The sequence below is a fragment of the Hyperolius riggenbachi genome, chromosome 1 (genome assembly GCF_040937935.1).
Source record: "Hyperolius riggenbachi isolate aHypRig1 chromosome 1, aHypRig1.pri, whole genome shotgun sequence".
NCBI lineage: Eukaryota > Metazoa > Chordata > Amphibia > Anura > Hyperoliidae > Hyperolius > Hyperolius riggenbachi.
Window position 1 is genome coordinate 79,860,890 of NC_090646.1, and position 21,384 is coordinate 79,882,273.

General features: G+C 43.9%; 2 protein-coding genes across 2 annotated transcripts in view; both read left to right on the forward strand.

The window, feature by feature from the left end:
* UVSSA (UV stimulated scaffold protein A) overlaps positions 1-21,384 on the forward strand; it is a 129,417-nt gene that overhangs the window by 66,164 nt on the left and 41,869 nt on the right.
* LOC137563355 (uncharacterized) lies at positions 2,160-11,702 on the forward strand. Its single transcript, XM_068275713.1, has 3 exons — positions 2,160-2,375; positions 7,223-7,364; positions 10,800-11,702. Exons 1-3 carry the CDS (start codon positions 2,228-2,230, stop codon positions 11,413-11,415), a joined length of 906 nt encoding a protein of 301 aa, XP_068131814.1. The 5' UTR covers positions 2,160-2,227; the 3' UTR covers positions 11,416-11,702.

Consider the following 21,384-nt stretch of genomic DNA (forward strand, 5'->3'; position numbering starts at 1 on the left):
CTTAGCCATTACACCATGCAGCCACTGCTTACGGATATGTAGCCAGACATGGCCTTGTCTTTTGTGTTCAACATTTGTCAAGAGAAAAATTAGACAAGATAGCAGTGTTAGGAAGACTTGCCTAAGGTCTCCTACTGAATAGGTGCTGGCTTACTGAACAGACAGAGCTGAGATTCGAACTATGGTCTCCTGTGTCAGAGGCAGAGCCATTCACCATTACAACATGCAGCCACTGCTTACAGATATGTAGCCAGACGTGGCCTTGTCTTTTGTGTTCCACAGTTGTCCAAAGAGAACCCCAGAAAGCCAGGTAGATTCACCTCTCTCTCTCTCTCTCTCTCTCTCTCTCTCTCTCTCTCTCTCTCTCTCTCTCTCTCTCTCTCTCTCTCTCTCTCTCTCTCTCTCTCTCTCTCTCTCTCTCTCTCTCTCTCTCTCTCTCTCTCTCTCTCTCTCTCTCTCTCTCTCTCTCTCTCTCTCTCTCTCTCTCTCTCTCTCTCTCTCTCTCTCTCTCTCTCTCTCTCTCTCTCTCTCTCTCTCTCTCTCTCTCTCTCTCTCTCTCTCTCTCTCTCACCAACACTACATGCTGACACCAGCCTAGCATGTACCATTTATGCTACATCCATTTATGCTCAAAAATACAATTCCGCGAAAAGCGGTGACCATCCCTACTAGAGAGAGAGATGTGAATCTACCTGGCTATCTGGGGTTTTCTTTGAACAACTGTTGAACACAAAAGGCAAGGCCATGCCTGGCTACATATCCATATGCAGTGGCTGCATGGTGTAATGGTTAAGGGCTCTGCCTCTGACACAGGAGACCAGGGTTCGAATCTCGGCTCTGTCTGTTCAGTAAGCCAGCACCTATTCAGTAGGAGACCTTAGGTAAGTCTTCCTAATGGTGGCCATACATGGTACAATTTTTTTCGTACAATCTTACCATTTCTATGTAATATAAGGGAACTGCCTAAATTATCCTCTCAGTATATTCACTTAATTTACCCTTATACTACATAGAAATGGTAAGATTGTATGAAAAAAATTGTATCATGTATGGCCACCATAACACTGCTATCTTGTCTAATTTTTCTCTTGACAAATGTTGAACACAAAAGACAAGGCCATGTCTGGCTACATATCTGTAAGCAGTGGCTGCATGGTGTAATGGTTAAGGGCTCTGCCTCTGACACAGGAGACCAGGGTTTGAATCATGTCTCTGTTCAGTAAGCCAGCACCTATTCAGTAGGAGACCTTAGGCAAGTCTTCCTAACACTGCTACTGCCTATAGAGTGTGCCCTAGTGGCTGCATCTCTGATGCTTTGAGTCTGCCAGGAGAAAAGTGTGATATAAATGTTATTTGTCTTGTCTAATTTTTCTCTTGCATTGAGCATAAATGGTACATGCTAGGCTACTTTCAGCTAGTAGTGTTGGTGGTATAATGGATATGTTAGTTACCTACCATACACTGAGACCTGGGTTCAAATCCCAGTCACGGTATGTAAGCTGGTTTTTGAAATACTGGAATTCCCTGGCAGATGAGACCCTCCTCCCTCCGATAGGAGGGAGGAGGGAATAGGTGGAAGGGTAGGAGGGGTAGAGGGTAGGAGGGGTAGAGGGTAGAAGGGTAGGAGGGGTGGAGGGTAGCAGGGTGGAGGGTAGCAGGGTGGAGGGTAGCAGGGTGGAGGGTAGCAGGGTGGAGGGTAGCAGGGTGGAGGGTAGCAGGGTGGAGGGGAGGAGGTTGGAGGGAGGAGGGTGGTTGGAGGGAGAGGGGGTTTATGTGAAATCTAGAATTTTGCCTGGCACTTTTGATGTGTATTTCACTCAATCATGTCTGCCTCCAGGTATTAGAGCCCTCGAAACATGTTTTCTATCATTTTTACAGCCATCAGAATTTTTTCTATTTTTCATAGTTCGCCTCCCCATTGAAGTCTATTGCGGTTCGCAAACTTTTTCGCGAACCGAACCTTTCGCGGAGGTTCGCGAACCGAAAATCTGAGGTTCGCGACATCTCTAATGGTGTGATGGAAAAAGTTTGGTTGCAGCATTGTCTCACCCTGCAGGAGAGTCAGTGGATGCGATACCCTGTGATGCAACTTCCTGGATGGTTTGAAATAGAGGAAGTTGTGGTACAGTGTGCCTCCTAGCAACTAGGATTGATTAGTAAAGCTGAAACTCACTGTTTTTGAAATGTCCAGAAGAGAGTGGAATGATCTGGATCCTCGGGGTAATTCATGTCCATACCCACAGGGAGCTCGATCGTCTCTCCCACCGGCTTAATAAAGACAAAGAAAAGAGATTTGACTTGGATGGAACAAACGAACCAGACATGCTCTGAAAAATGGGTGGATGATCTTACAAGTGCGCAGAGGGAGGAAGCATGTAAGTATTTTGTATGAATTTATCTAATCTTATCCTGTCTATGTTTATATTGCAGTAGATCAGGGATGTCGAACTCTAGTCCTCAAGGGCCAAGGTCCTCACACATTTTTGACACAGTTTAAATCAACTGGTGGGACTTAATCGGGAAAGGTGTGGTTCATCAAGTATAGTACATTGCTTCATTTCTCAGTCCATCCCAAACACTGGCGTGGATATGGCCCTTAAAGACTGGAGTTCGACATCTGTGTAACACCTGTGCTCAATTATGAGCTTCATGGCAAAGGCTGTGAATACTTATGTACATGTGCTTTCTCAATTTTTTTTTTATTTCAATAAATTTGCCAAAACCTCAAGTAAACTTATTTCATGTTGTCATTATGGGGTATTGTGTGTAGAATTATGGGGGAAAAATGAATTTATTCCATTTTCCAATAAAGATGGCTACACACCATACTGAGACTCTGAAGTTAATTTTTTTTGCTATATTTACCTTTTAATTTGCTTCAGAAGTCTCATCAGCGGCAAACCACCGCATCCCCGCAAAAAAACTAGGGCTGCAGACCCGGCAAACATCCACGACCAACTTGGTCATGAATTGTGCTGCCCTGAGAGGCAGAGCTTTTAGCTGTAGTTCTGCCTCTCCTGCCGTCAATCTCGATCCGCTGCGATTGACATCCGAAGAGGCAGAGCTACAGCAGGGACTCTTCCTCTTTCAGGAAGTGCCGGCCAGATTCCCCCCCCCCCCCCCCCCGGGGATTTGGCGGGATGCGGCGGTTTACCACTGATGAGTACTGAAGCGAATTAACCTCCTTGCCGGTTTTCCCGACCTGAGCTCGGGGTAGAAAAAACAAGCTATTAGCGGTGATCCCGAGCTCAGGTCGGGGTATGCATTGCAGAGCTTTACTTGAATTTGTGGAGTCCCGCGCGCGATCTCGCTGCGCAGCGCGACTCCAGCCTCTCTCCCCGGCAGTGTGGGGTCTTTCCCTGGCCGCCGGGATCCCCCATGTCCCCGCTATTCTTCCGGGGACCCGGCAGCCAGTTGGAGCAGCGCAGCCGTGGTGGTGGCAGCAGAGCGGTGGTGGCAGCGTGACGTCATCGGGGGCGGGGCTAATATTGAAAACGAAGTTCTCTATATTAGAGAAATATAGAGAAGTTCGTTTATATGTATATTAGCGCCATCTTGTGGGCAAAGAGAAAACTGCAGCACAGGAGCCCAGGAAGGTAAATTTTTTTTTTTTTATTTTGCTGCAGATCTCCCTGCCAGAATGATTTTTTTCAGGTTTTAGGGTCTGAAAGAGTGGAAAAAAATTGCACCGCTTTTAGACCCTAAAATCTGGAAAGAATCAGACCGCCAAGGAGGTTAAAAGGTAAATGTAGCAAAAAAAAATTCACTTCAGACTCTTTAAATTCAAGTATTACAATAAATCTGTCTAATTGGTGATTAGTTTTTTCAAATGTTACAAAGTACCACACACGTTCATTTTTTTCTCCAATTATGAAAAAATGATTGAAAACTCTGGGAAAATTGCTTGGTGTACCGTATATTCTGGTGTATAAGACAAATGGGCATATAAGACGACCCCCCAACTCTTCCAATTAAAATATAGAGTTTGGAATATACTCGCAGTATAAGACTACCCCTCTTCTAAAGCACACCAAATAAAAATAAAAAAATCATAAACTGGTACTATGGAGGAATAGATACTAGTTTTGTACCTGAGTTTTGGCTCGGGTTCCCTTAAAGCAGACTTGTAAGTTGTAACATTACAGTAAGGCTTCATTCATGTTGCGCAGATGGCCAAGCGATCAGATCGGAACGCAACGCGTACGATCACACACCATCTGCACCACAACGCACTGCACTGCTGATCCAATTAATTACAGTAACTGGGTCAGCAATGCGCTTGCGGACAGAACGTATGCAGCAGTACAAAAGCGCATCTCACAGCTGCTATGATATGAACGTCAGAAGGGCTGTCAATGCCGTTCTGCAGTTCTTGCGTGTTGCACATCATGGGCTCGATTCACAAAGTGGTGCTAACCCAGTTAGAGACTTTAGGCATGACAACCATTGCACCACGCTGGTGAAAAGCCAGTTTAGGTGTGATAAGTTTAGGCGTGATACGTTTAGATAAGTTTAGATCGCGCACAAAGTCCCGCACACAAAGCAGCGTCATTAAACTTTATGCGAAGTGCACCAGACTTTGCTAACGCAAAACTTTTGATCAGCTGTGCACTGCGGTGCTAACCCAGTTGGTGCCTAAACGTATCACGCCTAAACGTATCACGCCTAAACGTATCACGCCTAAACGTATCACGCCTAAACGTATCACGCCTAAACGTATCACGCCTAAACGTATCACGCCTAAACGTATCACGCCTAAACGTATCACGCCTAAACGTATCATGCCTAAACTGAGTTTAGGCGTGTTAAAGGGCTTTTTCCCAGCGTGCTAACTGTTAGCACCGCTTTGTGAATCAGGCCCCATGTGCGCCTCCCATTGCACACGGAAGCGCGTCATGATATGAACGAGGCCTAAATGACACTAAAAAGGTATGTGAGCACTTGATCTCTGTTCTGTCTTATTTGGATATGCAATGTACAGCCAAAACCTGAATAAAAGTAACAAGCTAATAGTTTTCAACTTCAAATTTTAAGGTTTTTTTTTCTTCTTCTTAGTTTATTGGGGGGCACAGCTTAAGCAGTGGGTATAGCCCTGCCTATAGGAGGTTAAACACCAAGTAATAGAAGCTCTGGCCCAAGGCTGTACCGTTCCTGCCTTAGGTGTAAGCTCCAGTTTAAGTTTACTGATATTCGTACCACCAGTAACTATTAGGCTTAGTTGGTAGGGTAACACTTTGGGGTACAATCAATGTGCAGATGTTCTGCTCATTGATAGCCGAGTAGTGTGATCTTTTCAATGTGGAGGGAAGGAGCGAGGATAGGGCAGTTCATGGTGGAGCAGCCTCTAGTGGGCAAGGATAAAATCCAGAACAATGCGCTCATTGTCGGTGTCGCTGAGAAAGGGTTCAGCCTTTATGATTGTGAAAAACTTTTTTCACACGCTTTTGTATGCGTTTTTTCTTTCACACGTGTTTTTACTGCAGATAATGACATTGCACACAATGTGAGAATTTATGCTGCAAGAAGTACGGTAACTTTTTTTTATGCTTGCAAAAATGTGATTTTTAGCATATGAGCGATTCTCTTTGGACTTTCAATAGATGTGCAGCAAAATCTCCTTTGCATATTCAAAAAATGCACACAAAGTATGAACCCAGCCTAAAGCTGGGACCATGTGTGGGTTTTTGCTGCTGGCAATTTTTTTACACGTTATTCCACAGTAGCTAATGGTTCTCCATGAGAAAATGCAAACAATGTGCAATATTTTTTTTTCCAAGTTGTAAGATAATTTTTTTCCCCCACCTACAAAAATCTCAATCAAGTATAAACCATCCCTTTGACCAACACTGGTTTTCAGTTGTAGCACAATATTCCATATAGCTTAATACACATGAGATTTAGACAAGTGTGATCCCATCCTTAGAGATCGTATGCGCTAGATCTCTAAACGACATAGCGGGATACCTGTATACATGTTTGATTATCGGGCAAGATGGCACCAATTGACCACTTAGGGACAAGCTGACTAGCTTTGGACAATGCGTTAGAACATTGATATACAGTGTAGGCCTGAACGATTTTAGGAAAAGATTGAATTGCACGATTTCTGTCAGAAATTTCGATTCACAATTTTCTTAAAATCCAGTCCTCTCCAGCTGTGCACTGTCCTGAGCCCGGCCACAAGGATCAGTTTGTGTGAACAGTAGAGTCCTTCCTTAGCTCTGCACTCCACAGGGCAGGCTTTGGGCAGTTATCAAGTCTGACAGGAGTGAAGCTACAATTTGGCTATATATAAACAAACTAACACACACACACACACACACACACACACACACACACACACACACACACACACACACACACACACACACACACACATATACAGTGGCGTAGCTAAGGAGCTGTGGGCCCCCGGTGCAAGTTTTACAATGGGGCCCCCCAAGCACTCTATACATAACAATTGATACGGTGCACCAAAACCTGCCAATGGCAACTACAGTGTCAGAGGTGCAAGAAGGGGATGGGGAACAGCTTGTTAATGATTACCACTATTCATAGTATCTATAGAAGTGATTATTATGAGCACAGGACCAATAGAGAGCTAATACTGTAGTTGAGGGCGGGCCCCTCTGGCCCAAGGGCCCCGATGCGGTCGCAACCTCTGCAACCCCTATTGCTACGCCCCTGCACATATGCACACGCACGCACACACACATACACACACACATATACACACGCACGCACGCACGCACGCACGCACACACACACACACTACAAAGCATTGTGGGATATTGCCCACCACACATTCCCCTTGTTATTCTTCCCTTTGTGCTGGAACATGGCATGTAAACCTCAGCAATCGGACTGGTACAAGGAGAAATAATGAAGCTTGCTCTTTGAGGTTGACGAGCCCTTCAGGGGAAGGGATTTTTTTTTTGTCCGGTTGCGCGTGCTGCGAGAGGGGGCTTCCTTGGGTTTTTTTTTTAAATTGTTTAGCAGTAAGAGCTTAATCCCCACTCCTCCCCTGATTCCCCCTCCCCCCCCAAAAAGGAAAAAAAAATACAACCCCCCCCCCCCAAAACCCTTGTATAGTAGTCAATAACAAGTGTCAATTTAATAATGAAAACCTTTTTGTGGTAGGATCTGTGACATGTTACAAAATGAAATACTGTAATATAAATTACCCACCATATTCTGTACTTTTTTTTTTTTTTTTCCACAGTCAAAAATTTAAATTCAGGATGCCTCAACTCACATAAAGGTGACGATAAGAGCGGATCCTGCACAACATTCATGTCACGGCGTGCAAGAAAGAGGCAAAATCAGCGAAATAAGAAAAAGTCAAAAGCCAACCAGCAACACAAGTAAGTCTTCCATGCTATATATTTAGAAGGGTCATACTGAAATGATTTACACTGTGCCTGGAAGCCCAGCTCTATAAGAAGCAGGGTAATGAAAGTAACATAGCTGTTACTAAACTCCTAAGCTGTATGACCAGAAAAGAATAAACATACAAATAAAACACCCAAAAGGTTAAAGGATGGATAGGGAAGGTTGTTTATCCACTGAGTGATACCAAGGCAACGAGCATTGGTCTGACTACAGCACCATAGTTTCCTGTCTCTGTGCAATGGATGATAACGTTTGCAGTAGACTTTACGCTACTTAAAGTGAACCTGATATGGTACACTATCACTAATTTATACTTGCCCAGGGCTTCCTCCAGCCCCACAAGCAGCGCTGACTCCCTTGCCATCCTCTTCAGCTCCTCTGTTCTGGCGGTATGACTCTCGGGAATCCGGTCAGTTGGCGCCTTTCGAGAGCTTCTGTGCATGCACAGCTTGGCCATGCGTTCCCCCCGCCGCGCGCTCGTCCTCTGGAGCGTTCTGCACCTGTGCAATTACTGCGCAAGTGCAGAACGCTCCACGGGAAAGGAGCATGAGAAGGGGTGCGCGTGGGGCCCAGCCGTGCATGAGCAGAAGCCCTCGAATGGAGCAGACTGACCGGATTCCCGAGAGTCGTATCGTCTGAATAAAGGACCCTAAGAGGACGGCGAGGGACTCAGTGCTGCTTATGGGGCTGGAGGAAGCCCCGGTTAAGTCTAAATTAGTGATGGTGAACCACCCGGCTTGTGATCCACACCTGAAGAGGTGATAACATTGTCTTTATTTCTTTACATCTTTCTGTTGCTACATTCCTAGCTGTGCTGAAAAGCATGCACACGGTTCAGAAATTATCACTAGGAGAATTACAGCAGCTATGAATACATTACAATGGCAGCTCTCAGAGCAGATTACTTGTGCACAAAAGCAAATATAACTGTATGGGTAATAAAGTGTAGGAAAATACATTTTTATTGAATGTTATTTCAGAGTTTTATTCCATAGCCAAAAATGCCAACACATTTGCCACAGCAGTCCAATTTTCATGGCAATTCGATAAAACCGATCAGTTATACAGAAAAAAATATATATATTTTATTATTATTAATTCGAGAAATCTGATCAAATTTCCAGGTGTTTTTTTTCAATAACAGTTGATCGGGAGTGGCAGATTTTTATCAATCTTTATGACAATTTTAATGATGTAGGGTGAGTTGTCAATTTCTTGATTTATAGACCCAAGCAATTTTTTTTCAATCCCTTTTTATTTTTTACCTAAATGGGGTAAAATTGAAGTGTGTGTGTGCGTGACATTGGTCAGATGTTACAATCAATCAGAAAAATTGACAAATTATTAAACTGATGAGAAATATAGTATAAAAATTCTATGCTGTGTGGTTCCCGCATGCAAGGAAAAACGCTACCTGCACTACTTTTACTTTTTCGCACACTGCATGTGATTCATTGCCGACAGTCGGCTGAGGTAAAAAAAACGATGCTGTAAGACTGTGGGCGTTTTCCGTGGACCCAAGCGTCCTCTCTTCCTTTTACTGTGTACTCAGAGTAGGCTAGAGGAATTACAGGAAGTTCCACTGTAAATCAATAATGATACATTTTTTTTCAGGATATGGTGGTCCCTGATGTTATGCTTGTGGCTAGTTTTGCCCATACGGGTTTGTTAATGTGTGTGAGGTGCAGTGGTGAGAAAGAACTCAAAATGATAGAGATGCTATTAGGAATTACTGTAATCGCCTTGTGTCTCGTGTAAAGCAAAATTCCATCGTTGGTGAAACAAAATCTCTAGATACTTGCAGGGCTGTGGAGTTGGAGCAATTTTGGGTACCTGGAGTCGGAGTCGATGGTTTCAATAAACTGAGGTGTCAGTCGGATAATGTTTGAACCAAATCCATATCCTTTTGTAGGGCTGCACGATTAATCGTTTTAAAATCGAAATCGCGATGTGGGGCACGACTATTACATAATCGTGAAAGCGGCGATTTTTTTGACGCGTATGTCTTTCCGCATCCCACCGCGTATAGCGCAACTCGCCTTCCTACTTCCAGACTCTTCCTACTTCCAGACTCTTCCTACTTCCTCTCCCAGGCGTCGTCAGTCGCGTTGGTAACAACGCCCCCTGTGATGACGAAACCGGAAGTCATCACAGGGGGGGCTCTGATATTAACGTGATGGACGGCTGGGAGAGGAAGAAGGAAGTAGAAGCTGCCGGTTTCATCCCGAAAGGTAAGTTGTTACTATGCTCGCTCTCCCCCTCTGCTACTCCTATGCTGCCTGGGTACCTGTACTGGAGGCAGCCACCTACCTAGCTAACCTATGGGGCAATATTGGCGGCACTTACCTAGCTAACCTTCACCTGGGGCAACTAAACTGGCTACATATACTGGGAGCAACTATACTGGCTATCTATACTTGAGGCACCTACCTAGCTAACCTGTACTGGGGCAACTATACTGGCTATCTATACTTGAGGCACCTACCTAGCTAACTTGTACTGGGGGCACCCACCTAAATAACCAATACTGGGGCAACTATACTGGAGGCGCCTACCTGGCTAAACTATACTGGAGGTGTTCTGAATTTAGTGCTAAAGCTTGATTTGAAGAAAATCGTGAAAAAATCAATCGCAATTTTTGAGAGAAAAATCGCAATTTCAATTTTTCCCTAAAATCGTGCAGCCCTAATCCTTTGTAAAGATTAGACTGACGAGTTGGAGCCGTTTTGGGTACCTGGAGTCGGATTTGGTGGTTTCATAAACGGCGTCGGATGATTTTTGTACCAACTCCACAGCCCCGGATACCTGGGTCTCCCATAATTTAGCTATTCCTGCTCTATGGGAAGGGCATTCATGTACACCTCTTCCAGGGACCAGAACTATGTGCATAGTCCTTTGTACATGGGTCTGGTTCCTCCAGTATAGGTGTTATGACACTGCACTTTACTTCCCTTGTGGACTCGGCCTCCTTGAAGCAAACCTTTGAGAGCTATTGGAAAGTGAAGTATTGTCGTCTAGTTTTTCATTTAGCTAGAAATCCGCATCCGTGGTGAGGTTTAGCTACAAATGTATCATGTTTGGAATGCAAATAAACCTCTGAAAAGCTTGTCTGGGAAGCCCTCTGTGCTCTCTCAGAGAGGCTTTTGTTTAGTTACATTCCAAACATGATACATTTGTATCTAAACTTCAGCACAGACCGGATTTCTAGCTAAATGCAACACTAAAATGTCATGTTTAACCCATTCAGTGAATTTCTGCTTTAAAAAAAAAACTGGCATAATAGTTTCTAAGCTGTAAGCAATCTTATAAAGCAAAGTTGAAATGCTGGGTGTTAGACCGCTTTAAGCTTATAATGTACTACAGTACAATGTTTTGTGTGTAATGCATTTGTTTTGTTTTGTTTTTAGTACACAGAAGAGCACATGCCAAGCCTTTCAAGGAGAAGCAACAACCCAGCCATGTGTGAACATCTCGGAAGCTACTGGCCCCAGCACTCCTGTGATGGCCACTGGGGTGACAACAACATCCTTTGTCCACATTGAAACAAAATGCAAAGAGGCAGCCTTGATTGAGCTTTTGCGAGAATCTCGATGTCATGCTAGCAACAGCCTTTCCACTGCAGCTACTGCTACAGCTTCCGTGGTCAGCACTGTGCAGGCGTGGACCCAGCAGGTGATCTCACAGCCAATAAAAAGTGAAACAGAGCGAAGGCAAGAGGAGCCGAGGCAAATCAAAGTAGAAGAAAGTGAAACGCACCAGCTGGCAATGAGCCTTATTCCAATACTGAACCAAGTGCCAAGAGAAAGACTCGTATCAGTACACCAAGAGTTGATGCAAGTCATTTTCAGAAATATCCCTGCGTTTTCTGGTGTTGCTGGAGCTATGCAACGACCACCTGTTCCTCTGCATGGGCAACAACCATATGTGCCACTCTACAGTCACACTGCACATCGTGGGCCCGCACCATTTCCCATTCTGCATCCTACCAATGCCTTCATCAGTCCACGTATCAGCAGATGGTGACCCCCCATCCAGTCTTCTCCTTACCTCAGAGTGTCCGTTGCGCTAGAAGTCGTCTGGAATACGCTGCTAGAACACATACGGGTTCATTAGAACAGTGACAGATCTGGTTTTGAAGCACGTCTTCAATCCTGTTTACATTTGAGAAGAATTGTTAATAGTTCCTGATTTTCTTTGTTGTTGCTTTTTATGCTTCTATTTATGTTTAAACTTATTTCTTGTAATATAGAGTGTTGAACGAGTTGTTACGTAGTGTGTTTGACAAGTTGTCATATTGTTACAAAATAAATCCACAGAAAATGTGTGTTGACGCATTCTTTCTTCATATTAGGCATTCAATGTTGGGTGTGGTTAGAATGTTCTTCCTCGTTACAATGATGATACATTGACCCAAAAGTACAGTTTTAGCTTTGTGAGCTGACTTTGCATTTTATTCATAACAGGTTTTATTCATGTTTTATTGAAGGCAGAAATGCTTCGAGTCTGTCTGTGTCCAGCAGCTTCTCCACAGTCAGAGAATGTGTCCCATTCCTCACTTGATACAATTAAGTACACACAAGATAACATTATCTACAACTTCGGATGTGTCCAGATTTCTCTGCACTGAACTTTCCAGCCCTGTGTGTAACCCTTTGAATGCTGTTTAAAGGGGAACTGAAGAGAGAGGTATATGGAGGCTGTCCTGTTTATTTCCTTTTAGACAATACCAGTTGCCTGGCAGCCCTGCTGATCCTCTGCCTCTAATACTATTAGCTATAGCCCCTGAACAAGCATGCAGCAGATCAGGTGTTTCAGTGGTTCAGACTTATAAGTCTGATCTGACAAGACTAGCTGCATGCTTGTTTCTGGTTTTAATCAGATACTAGTGCAGAGAAATAGACCAGCAGGGCCGCCAGGTAACCGGTATTGATTAAAAGGAAATAAACATGACAGCCTCCATATACCTCTCTCTTCAGTTCCCCTTTAAGTAAAAAAAAAAAATATGCTGGTTGTATATAATATGCTGTAAATAATGTTTTAGAGCAAAGAAGAAATGCTGGCTTTCATTCCACTTTAACGCCCCCCCCCCCCCCCCCCCCCAATCTCAACATACAATTTGGCAGTCTCCCCTACCCAGCATGGACAGACAGATTGCCGCCCTCCCCCTTCCCCCTAGTATGAGCCCCATCTCCATCATAGATACCCAGATGTGCCCCTAGTATTATGCAGCGCCCCTCCCCAGCATAGACAGACTCCTCTCTATGACCCCCTCTAGTCTAGTGACATGTAGAGATGAGACTGCAACAGGGCTGAAGAGGCATCCCGGCTGCGCCAGCTGGTGAGTGAAGCATGCTCCACTTTACACGTCAGTGTTTTCCTATGCTGTCCAGTGCTCCATCTCGGCATGCGCGACTGCGATCCACCTAGTAGTCCTTTGCAATTGACTGGTAGATTGTGATTGACCCCATGGGCACCCCTGTCTTAGATGAACTGGTGGAGGGGTCCTTTTTCAGCCTGGCTTGCTCCCCAGATAATCGGTCCTTCCTCAGAACAGAATATCAATGAAAGGAATTCTACACAAGTACTTGATAACTTGTGTGTTTCAGAAGAGCAAAATAAGTGACTGTAGAGAACAGTTTAATCTGTGCAGAGATACTAGTTGCTAGTAACGGGAGCACAGAAAAATCAGTGATTGTTATCCAAAACTTCATCGAGGCTCTGTTCCCACTTGAGTGGAGAATGGACATTTTTTTTTTTGTCCGCTCATTGCTAAACTGATAGTGAACGGCTCCTATTTAATAAATAAGAGCCGTTCATACTTGTCACCCGTGGGATCCATTGCAGTAGGCGGATTGCATTTCTGTGGAGTCCGCGATAATCGCAGACAAGTGGATTAATTCCCCCATGTAGCCTACAGGGGTAGCTCCCCTGCCCCAGGCTACAGGAGGACCATCAGAGTGGACGCTACTTTGTCCAATCCTGCTGGCCGCATGTGGTCCTGCAAAAAGTTGAAACTCTCATAAAGAGGAACTCCCAGTGAAAATAATAAAAACAGAGTGCTTCATTTTTACAGTAATTATGTATAAATGATTTAGTCAGTGTTTTCCTATTTTAAAATCTTTCCCCGATTTACATTCTGACATTTATCACATAGTGACATTTTAACTGGAAGTAGATGCTGCTTGCTTTTTTGGCAGTTGGAAACCGCTGTAAACAGCTATTTCCCACAATGCAACTAGGTTCACAGACAGGAAACTGCCAGGACCAAAGTCCTCAGTGTTTCCTGTGGGAGGGGTTTCACCACAATATCAGCCATACAGAGCCCCCCGATCATCCGTTTGAGAAAAGGTAAAGATTTCTCATGGGAAAGGGGTATCAGCTACTGACTCTACGTAATGATGAGTAATATATATTTAGTGTTTGCCCATTGTACAATCTCTCCTCATCCTGATTTACAGTCCGAAGTTTATCACAGGTGGCGACATCTTTAGTCCTGTCAGGTGCAGCTCTGCGGAATGTTTGTTTCTGGGTGGGGACGCCAAAGCCAGTGAAAATGATGCCTGTTCTCTAAGTGCTCAGGGAGGAGAATGCCACATAGCTAAACAGCCTAGGCTAAGCATCACTGGGAGGGCTGGGTTACTCGCTAATAAACAGCAATATCTTGATATCGGAAGTGCTTCGTGATATCGGAAGTGCTTCAGAACAAATGATACTGCTTGGCTTGGCATGCTTTTGGTTGGGCTGCTGTACACCACATCACCTTATTTTGTTTAAACCTGATTTTCAGGAGCAGATTCCTTTTGACACAAAAATGTAGCCATTCTTAAAGTGGTCTGAAAGTCAGCATTTCTAATTTCCTCTAAAAGATTCCTCACAGCTTGAAAGTTACTATTCCATGAAAAAAATTCTAGCAGAACATCACTGAAATGGTTAAACAAAGCACTTTCTCCTGCTATTCAGCTTCAAATCCGCATTCAAACTGGAGATAACAGTATCTTTTTTACTTGTTAAACACAAATGTATCAACACTGGAATGTAAACAAACACTCTCTGAGAAACTGTCTGCTTCAGGCACACACAGTGTTCTGAATAGCTCATTAGAAGATTTTAATATACAATAAAAAACAGTTTTATAATTGAAAAAGAAAAAAATGCAATGGCAGCTTTCAGGGTAAGAAAAACTACACTTTGGAAACTTGTAATTTGTAAACAGACAATATTATGTGTGCACAAAAGCAAATATAACTGTATGAGTAATAAAAAGTAGGAAAACACATTTTTATTGAATGTTATGACAGAGTTTTAGACCACTTAGCCATATGCTTGTTTCAGGGTTTTGACTCAGACACTACTTATGCCTGATGATCAACAGGGCTGCCAGGCAACTGGCATTGTTTACAGGAAAATAAATATGGCAGCTTCCATATGCCTCTCACCTCGAGTTCCCTTTAAACCCTGTCTACTAAAGCTGTGAGACAGTATTTTCAGAGCTGTGTGTGGAGAGGAGTTCTTTAGAGCTGCATTCATTTTGCGCACTGGCTAACTGGCGGCGCCGCAGTTCCACACGCAAACATTTTTCAGTTGGCAGCCTCGCTAGATTCCCCTCTTCTGTCTATTTCATTATATTTCATGTGTGCTTGAGTTTAAGTGTTTGACCTGTCAACCTTTCAGCTCTCGGTCCCATTTTACAAGGTTAAACGCTGCTCCCGGTACACGCAAGTACTGATAATTCACTTGCAGCCGGGAGATAAGATGAGTGGATTAATTTGATCACACGATAAGGTACAGTAGGGAAAGGTCTTGATCTTTGTTCATCAGGTTATTAAATTGTGAGAATTCACTTTTATGTTGCCCGTTGTCGCGGCTTATCGAGTCATCTGCTCAGGAGTGTGATTTAAGTAGAAACATGACGGCTCGGTAGAAGTAGAAGGTTACCCGACGAAGCAATCGGCCTAAAAGAAAGCTCAGTGTTTTTAAGAGTTATTAATGTGAAGTACGGTGACTGAAAGAGTGATGGATCTTTGCTGAGTAACAGTTTTATGGCTGGAAGATTCTTTGTAATCGCAGTGTAATCTTACTAATATTATAAATGTAAAAGTTTGGATGTTTGTTACTCGATCACGCAATAATGGCTGAATGGATTTGAATGAAATTTGGCACACACATTGTACACTACCTGGAATAACATATAGGATACTTTTTATCCCGATAACCAAAAAGTGGGCGGAGACAATACAAATTTCACTGGGAAATGTAACCGGCAGCCATTCTTACACGGTTAAAGGGACTCAGAGGAGTGCCCAAATTTAAAAGAATACGGTTACCTGGGGCTTCTTCCAGCTCACTGTAGGTGGCGAGGTCCTGTGGCGTCCTCTTGGCTCCACTCGTTCAGCCTCCGCCGGCCCCCCGGTTATCGGCGATAGCCGGGCCTGGTGTTGGCCGGCTCTTCCTGGTTATTGACCCAATGCTTCATCACGCCAGCGGTTTTCCACGCATGCACAGACCTGTTACGCAGGCGGGCGTGATGATGCATTCCGTCAATAACCAGGAAGAGCCGGATGACACCGATAACGGGGCCGGCGGAGGCTGAACGAGAAGAGCCAGGAGTACGCCGCGGGATCTTGCCGCCTACGGTGAGCTGGAAGAAGCCCCAGCTAAGTGTATCCTTTTAAATTTGGGCATTTTTTTTTGTAATGAGCCACATTGTTCACACACATTTTTAATGTGCTATTGAGATACCCTGGATGCTAAAAACGGTGCACGGTTCACTTTCAAGAGGGACTTTCAGTGTACGTAATTTAATAAATAAAAATTTTTATTTTTTCCAATATTCATTTTTAAATAATTTATTCCTTGTTTGCCCATTGTGTTAAACCTTACTTCACCCTAATTTATATTTTAAATTTGTCAGTGATGCCAGCATCTTCACTGCTGGCAAAGTGAATCACTGTGAGAACATAGTGCATGCTGCAGGTCCTGAATTGGTTACTATGCGTTCCCCTAAAAAAATTGCCCTTAGACTGCAATGGACATGTGACTATGGTAGGGATTAGATTGTGAACCCCTCTGAGGGACAGTTAGTGATAGAACTATATACTCCGTACAGCACTGCGGAAGATGTTGGCTCTATATAAATACTAAACAATATTAATACATTCCCATATTTGAGACTGGAAATGGTTCAGGGTCTGCAAGAGGCAGGTGTCCCCAGCAGCAGTGTTCTCCCCAGGCTCTTTTAGCCGGGTGCTCCACCCAACTAATTTTAGTGAACACCCGGCTGTCGTCTGATTGCCTTCTCTTCCTCCTCCAGTGCAAAAAGCAGAGTTGCACCAGCCCAGCATTCCCCCGTCATGCCCCACCCGGCTACTTTTCCATGCCCGCCGGTTGGAAAAAAAATTCTGGGGAGACCACTGCAGCATGGCTATATTTTTTTCTCTTGGTGCCTTTTTTCCCTCCTAATGCTGCTGATCCAACACCACTGCTTCTGCTATTCTCCGCAGCGTCAGTTCATGTTATTTATGTTTTGAGACAATGGTCAGTAATACTTATTTTCCCCTTAATACTGGCACTCTTTTCTTATGCGATGTATTGTGGTTATTTCCTCAGCATATTTCATTGAATCACATGCAGGATTTTTTGACTCTGGCTCATTTATGTCATGAAATGTGAGTTAGTTTGAACATTGGTGATTAAGTGATTAGCTTAGTGAGCTGTGAAGTCATTACCCATTAGAAGGTGTCGTACCAAATTAAGGTGTTCAGTATTCTTAATGACCTTTCATTAGTTAAGTCCTTATTTACATTTGCTCCTAATGCCCAAGTGTCAAGAAGTCGCAGCGTATATCAGAAATCAGCAGCTGCTTATTTGGTGTGAAAATTGAAAGTATTCTTCACCTATAAGTAAATAAATAAATCAGTTTCAAACTTTAAATAGACTCCATCATGAAAAGGCATTGGTTAGAATGTAAATTCCCTCTTGCACATTGATAGAACAGTGAGGTTCCCCTTTTTATTTACATGTTTTTGCCACTTTGAAGCACCGAGAATCTTGACTGTTTGCTCGGACTGTTGAAGGGCACTACAGGTAGCCATACATCTAGCAGTGATGGGCAGATTCTACCAAGAGACAAATCTCTCTCTAACTGAATCGGCTTGAAAACTCTCAGGCAGGGGTCACACTTGTCTTTCAGTTTTCTACACTTTGCAGAAAACTGAAAGACAAGTGTGACCCCTGCCTTACAGCAGCTAATGAAATTTATAGAGAAAACTGACAAATTGCGCAAGATGTCAGTTTTTTTTCTGCATGCGAAATCTGCATTAAAGTGTGACCTTGCTTATTGATTAACATGAGTTCTCAGTTGAAGTCAGTTTTTCTGTGCAGAAAACGCGTACGAAAGCCGATAAGTGTGACCCCTGCCTCAGGGATTGGCCACATCCGCTTCCTCTCTGCTGTCCCCCAGTGTATAAATGTGTGCCCCAAACCCCCCCATATGTGCATTTATACTTTCCCTGTCCTGTGTCGCCCACTGTGCAGTGCCCATGGGTCTTCGGAATCCCGCTCCTCCACTAGCGCTGTACACATTGCTGGCGTATAGTATGTGACGCGTGTTTGACGTCACACATGCGCCATGTGCTGTACACCAGTGTCGTTTATATCGTTTATGGAGGAGCGGGAGGTCCCGATGACGGATAAGGTCCGTGGGCGCCACAGGACAGGTAATGTATAAATGCACACACTGGGAGCAGCGTTGGGGGTTTTGTTGTGTAAGTCGCACATCCCAATATCGCTAGCTATTACCACTGCACACACGATTGACAAAGATGGTCTGACATCTTGCAGCATGTGCAGTTGATACATGTGACCAACTGAAATTGGTCACATCGTGGATCAGCGTGCTCTTGGTGGCATCGATTTTCATTCCATTTGATTATAATTATCGAATCAGATGGTTGATCGGCTTCCAATTTAAGAGATGTACGGCCACCTTTTAAAGTGCCTCAAATATTGACTTGAGCAATATTAACATGGCCACTAACCATATAATTTGCCGAGCGATCGATTATAAACTATTACTTGTATAAACAATCGGAAATAAACATTTGGCACCATTAAGAGAGAAAAATCTCCCAATCAAATCAGATTGACGGGATCGATCCAAATATCAGATCGATTTAATTAATCAGATCAGATTAGTTAGAAGATTTTTGTTCATTAGTGGTCACAAACAATCAGTTTTGATCATTTATAAGAATAATCATTTGTAAATGATTGGCAAATTGTATGGTTATTGGCCACTTTATGAGTTTAAGAAGTTCAAGTATAATCAAAGGTTACCGTCAGCGAATACTGCATGACACAGTACTGTAGTCAATGTAGAGGAACTGCCTCACTGTTCTATATGAATACTCAGGAGATCAGTTCTCAGCTCCTCTGTGGCCTCACTGACCAATAGGAATACTCAGGAGATCAGTTCTCAGCTCCTCTGTGGCCTCACTGACCAATAGGAATACTCAGGAGATCAGTTCTCAGCTCCTCTGTGGCCTCACTGACCAATAGGAATACTCAGGAGATCAGTTCTCAGCTCCTCTGTGGCCTCACTGACCAATAGGAATACTCAGGAGATCAGTTCTCAGCTCCTCTGTGGCCTCACTGACCAATAGGAATACTCAGGAGATCCGTTCTCAGCTCCTCTGTGGCCTCACTGACCAATAGGAATACTCAGGAGATCCGTTCTCAGCTCCTCTGTGGCCTCACTGACCAATAGGAATACTCAGGAGATCAGTTCTCAGCTCCTCTGTGGCCTCACTGACCAATAGGAATACTCAGGAGATCAGTTCTCAGCTCCTCTGTGGCCTCACTGACCAATAGGAATACTCAGGAGATCAGTTCTCAGCTCCTCTGTGGCCTCACTGACCAATAGGAATACTCAGGAGCTCAGTTCCACGGGGCCTCACTGACCAATAGGAATACTCAGTAGCTTTGCTCTCAGTTCCATGGGGCCTCACTGACCAATAGGGATACTCAGTAGCTTTGCTCTCAGCTCCTCTGTGGCCTCACTGACCAATAGAGATACTCAGTAGCTCTACACTCTGTTCCTCTATAGCAGGGCTTCCCAACCATGTCCTAGAGTACCTCCAACAGTGCATGTTTTGTGCAACTTCACAAAGGTAGTTAATCAGCTCTTGTACTTGTATTGCTGGATGTCATGACTGTACAGTGTCTTGAACGATTTATCGATGTTTATCGATGTCATTTATCGATGTTCCTCAATATTTATTTTGTTCTATGTACAGCGTAACAGAAGATGGCTATATATAAAACAACACGGTATAGTCAGTACTGAGAGGCATTCGGGATAGTGTTCCACTACGGCGAGGGAAATGAGACAGTTGGGCGGAGGCTCGGCAGAATACCGATGACTGTAGGAGTAGATAGAATTGGCCCATTCATCAGGGCCATCTCCACCAGAGGTGCTTTTATGCCTTTTGATACAATGAGGGGCCAGGAAAGTGATTATTTCCTGCTTGTAATTAGATTGGAATAAAACATGATTAAAACAAACAAGTAATTGCATTTTGGAGACGCCAGTATTCCGTGGCACTGATTAAAAATGTTGTTTACACAGCCCGGCGTCTAATAGACTCATAAATTCATCATCGAGAAGGGTCTTCACGCAAGCCGACCATGATGGAAGTCCCGTTCCTCCATGCTTGTGTGCAGACCTTTGATCATTGGCTTTTTTTTTATCAGGGCGAGTAAGGTGTTCATTATGATGCTGGTTGACGGTAACTGTGTGTAGGGAATCGTTCCTCTTGCATAAGCTAACAATTTAAAGTGAGCCGGAAAGGTCCTAACCAAATTAATTGCACTTCCAGAATTCTGGTAGAATCTTTTTGTATGTCTACATCTAGGCATGCAGGAAAGGCATTTTGATAAGGGGCCATATGCAATTCACTTTTTCACCAGGGTTTTCTCCTAGGTGATATTTTTAAAACTTGTCATAAAATGACTTTTAAACTATCTGCAAACAAATACTCAAAATAATGTTGACAGTCGTTTTTCATCTACTTTTTGGTACTTTTCCCATTGTAAAATGCTAAAAAGTTGTTTTAAATCGAAGATGAAAAATAATCTCCTAGGAGAAAAGTCAGGTGAAAAAGTGAATTGCATCTGGGCCAAGAACTCTGTAAGTTGAGAGGTTGACTCCTTTGGTAAAATGTAGTTTTTCACTGCAATTTTCGTGTGGCTGAATAAAACGAAAAAACAAAACAACAACAAAAAACTTTTCAGTGTTAGGAAACCGCAACTGTGTTTTCATTAAACTCGTATGTGATGTATAGATCACAATACAGAATCACATTAAGGCCCCGTTCACACTTGCGTTTTGGCATGCAAACGGACCGGATCTGGATCGGATCAGGTCGGAACCGTACGGTTCTGATCCGGATCCGGTCCGTTTGCATCAGGCATGCATCAGGCTGCCATCCGGATCCGTGGGGTAAAAAATAAACAAAATTACCATAAAATTGTTGGGGTATGCAGAAGGTGCACCTGGTGCACCTGTAGAATCAGGTTCCTCCGCTGTAGGCCTCACCTCCACCTCCGACATTCTGCCAAAACAGCTCCAGCACGTCTGTCACTGCTGCTCCACTCCAGACGTGCTTGGCCCATGTGTCCCCATCCAAAATGGCCGCTATAAATACGCAAAGGAAGTGGGGTAGAACGTCCGGTGTTTGTCTCCAGTGTGTTCTGTGCTTCCGTTTCCCATTGCTTTCATATTTCCGGATAGTGCAGACAGGCTCCGGTCCGTGTGCGTGGGCCGGACGATCCGGACCGAAAAATAGCGCATGTTGGAAAAGCGTCCGGAGTCTGGTTCCGGTCCGGCTCCATACTGTACGGAACGGACGCGTGTGAACGTCCGCATAGCCTTTACATTGCTATGCGGAACGTACGTTCCGTTTGTACAGTATACGCTTCGGATCCGGCACGGCG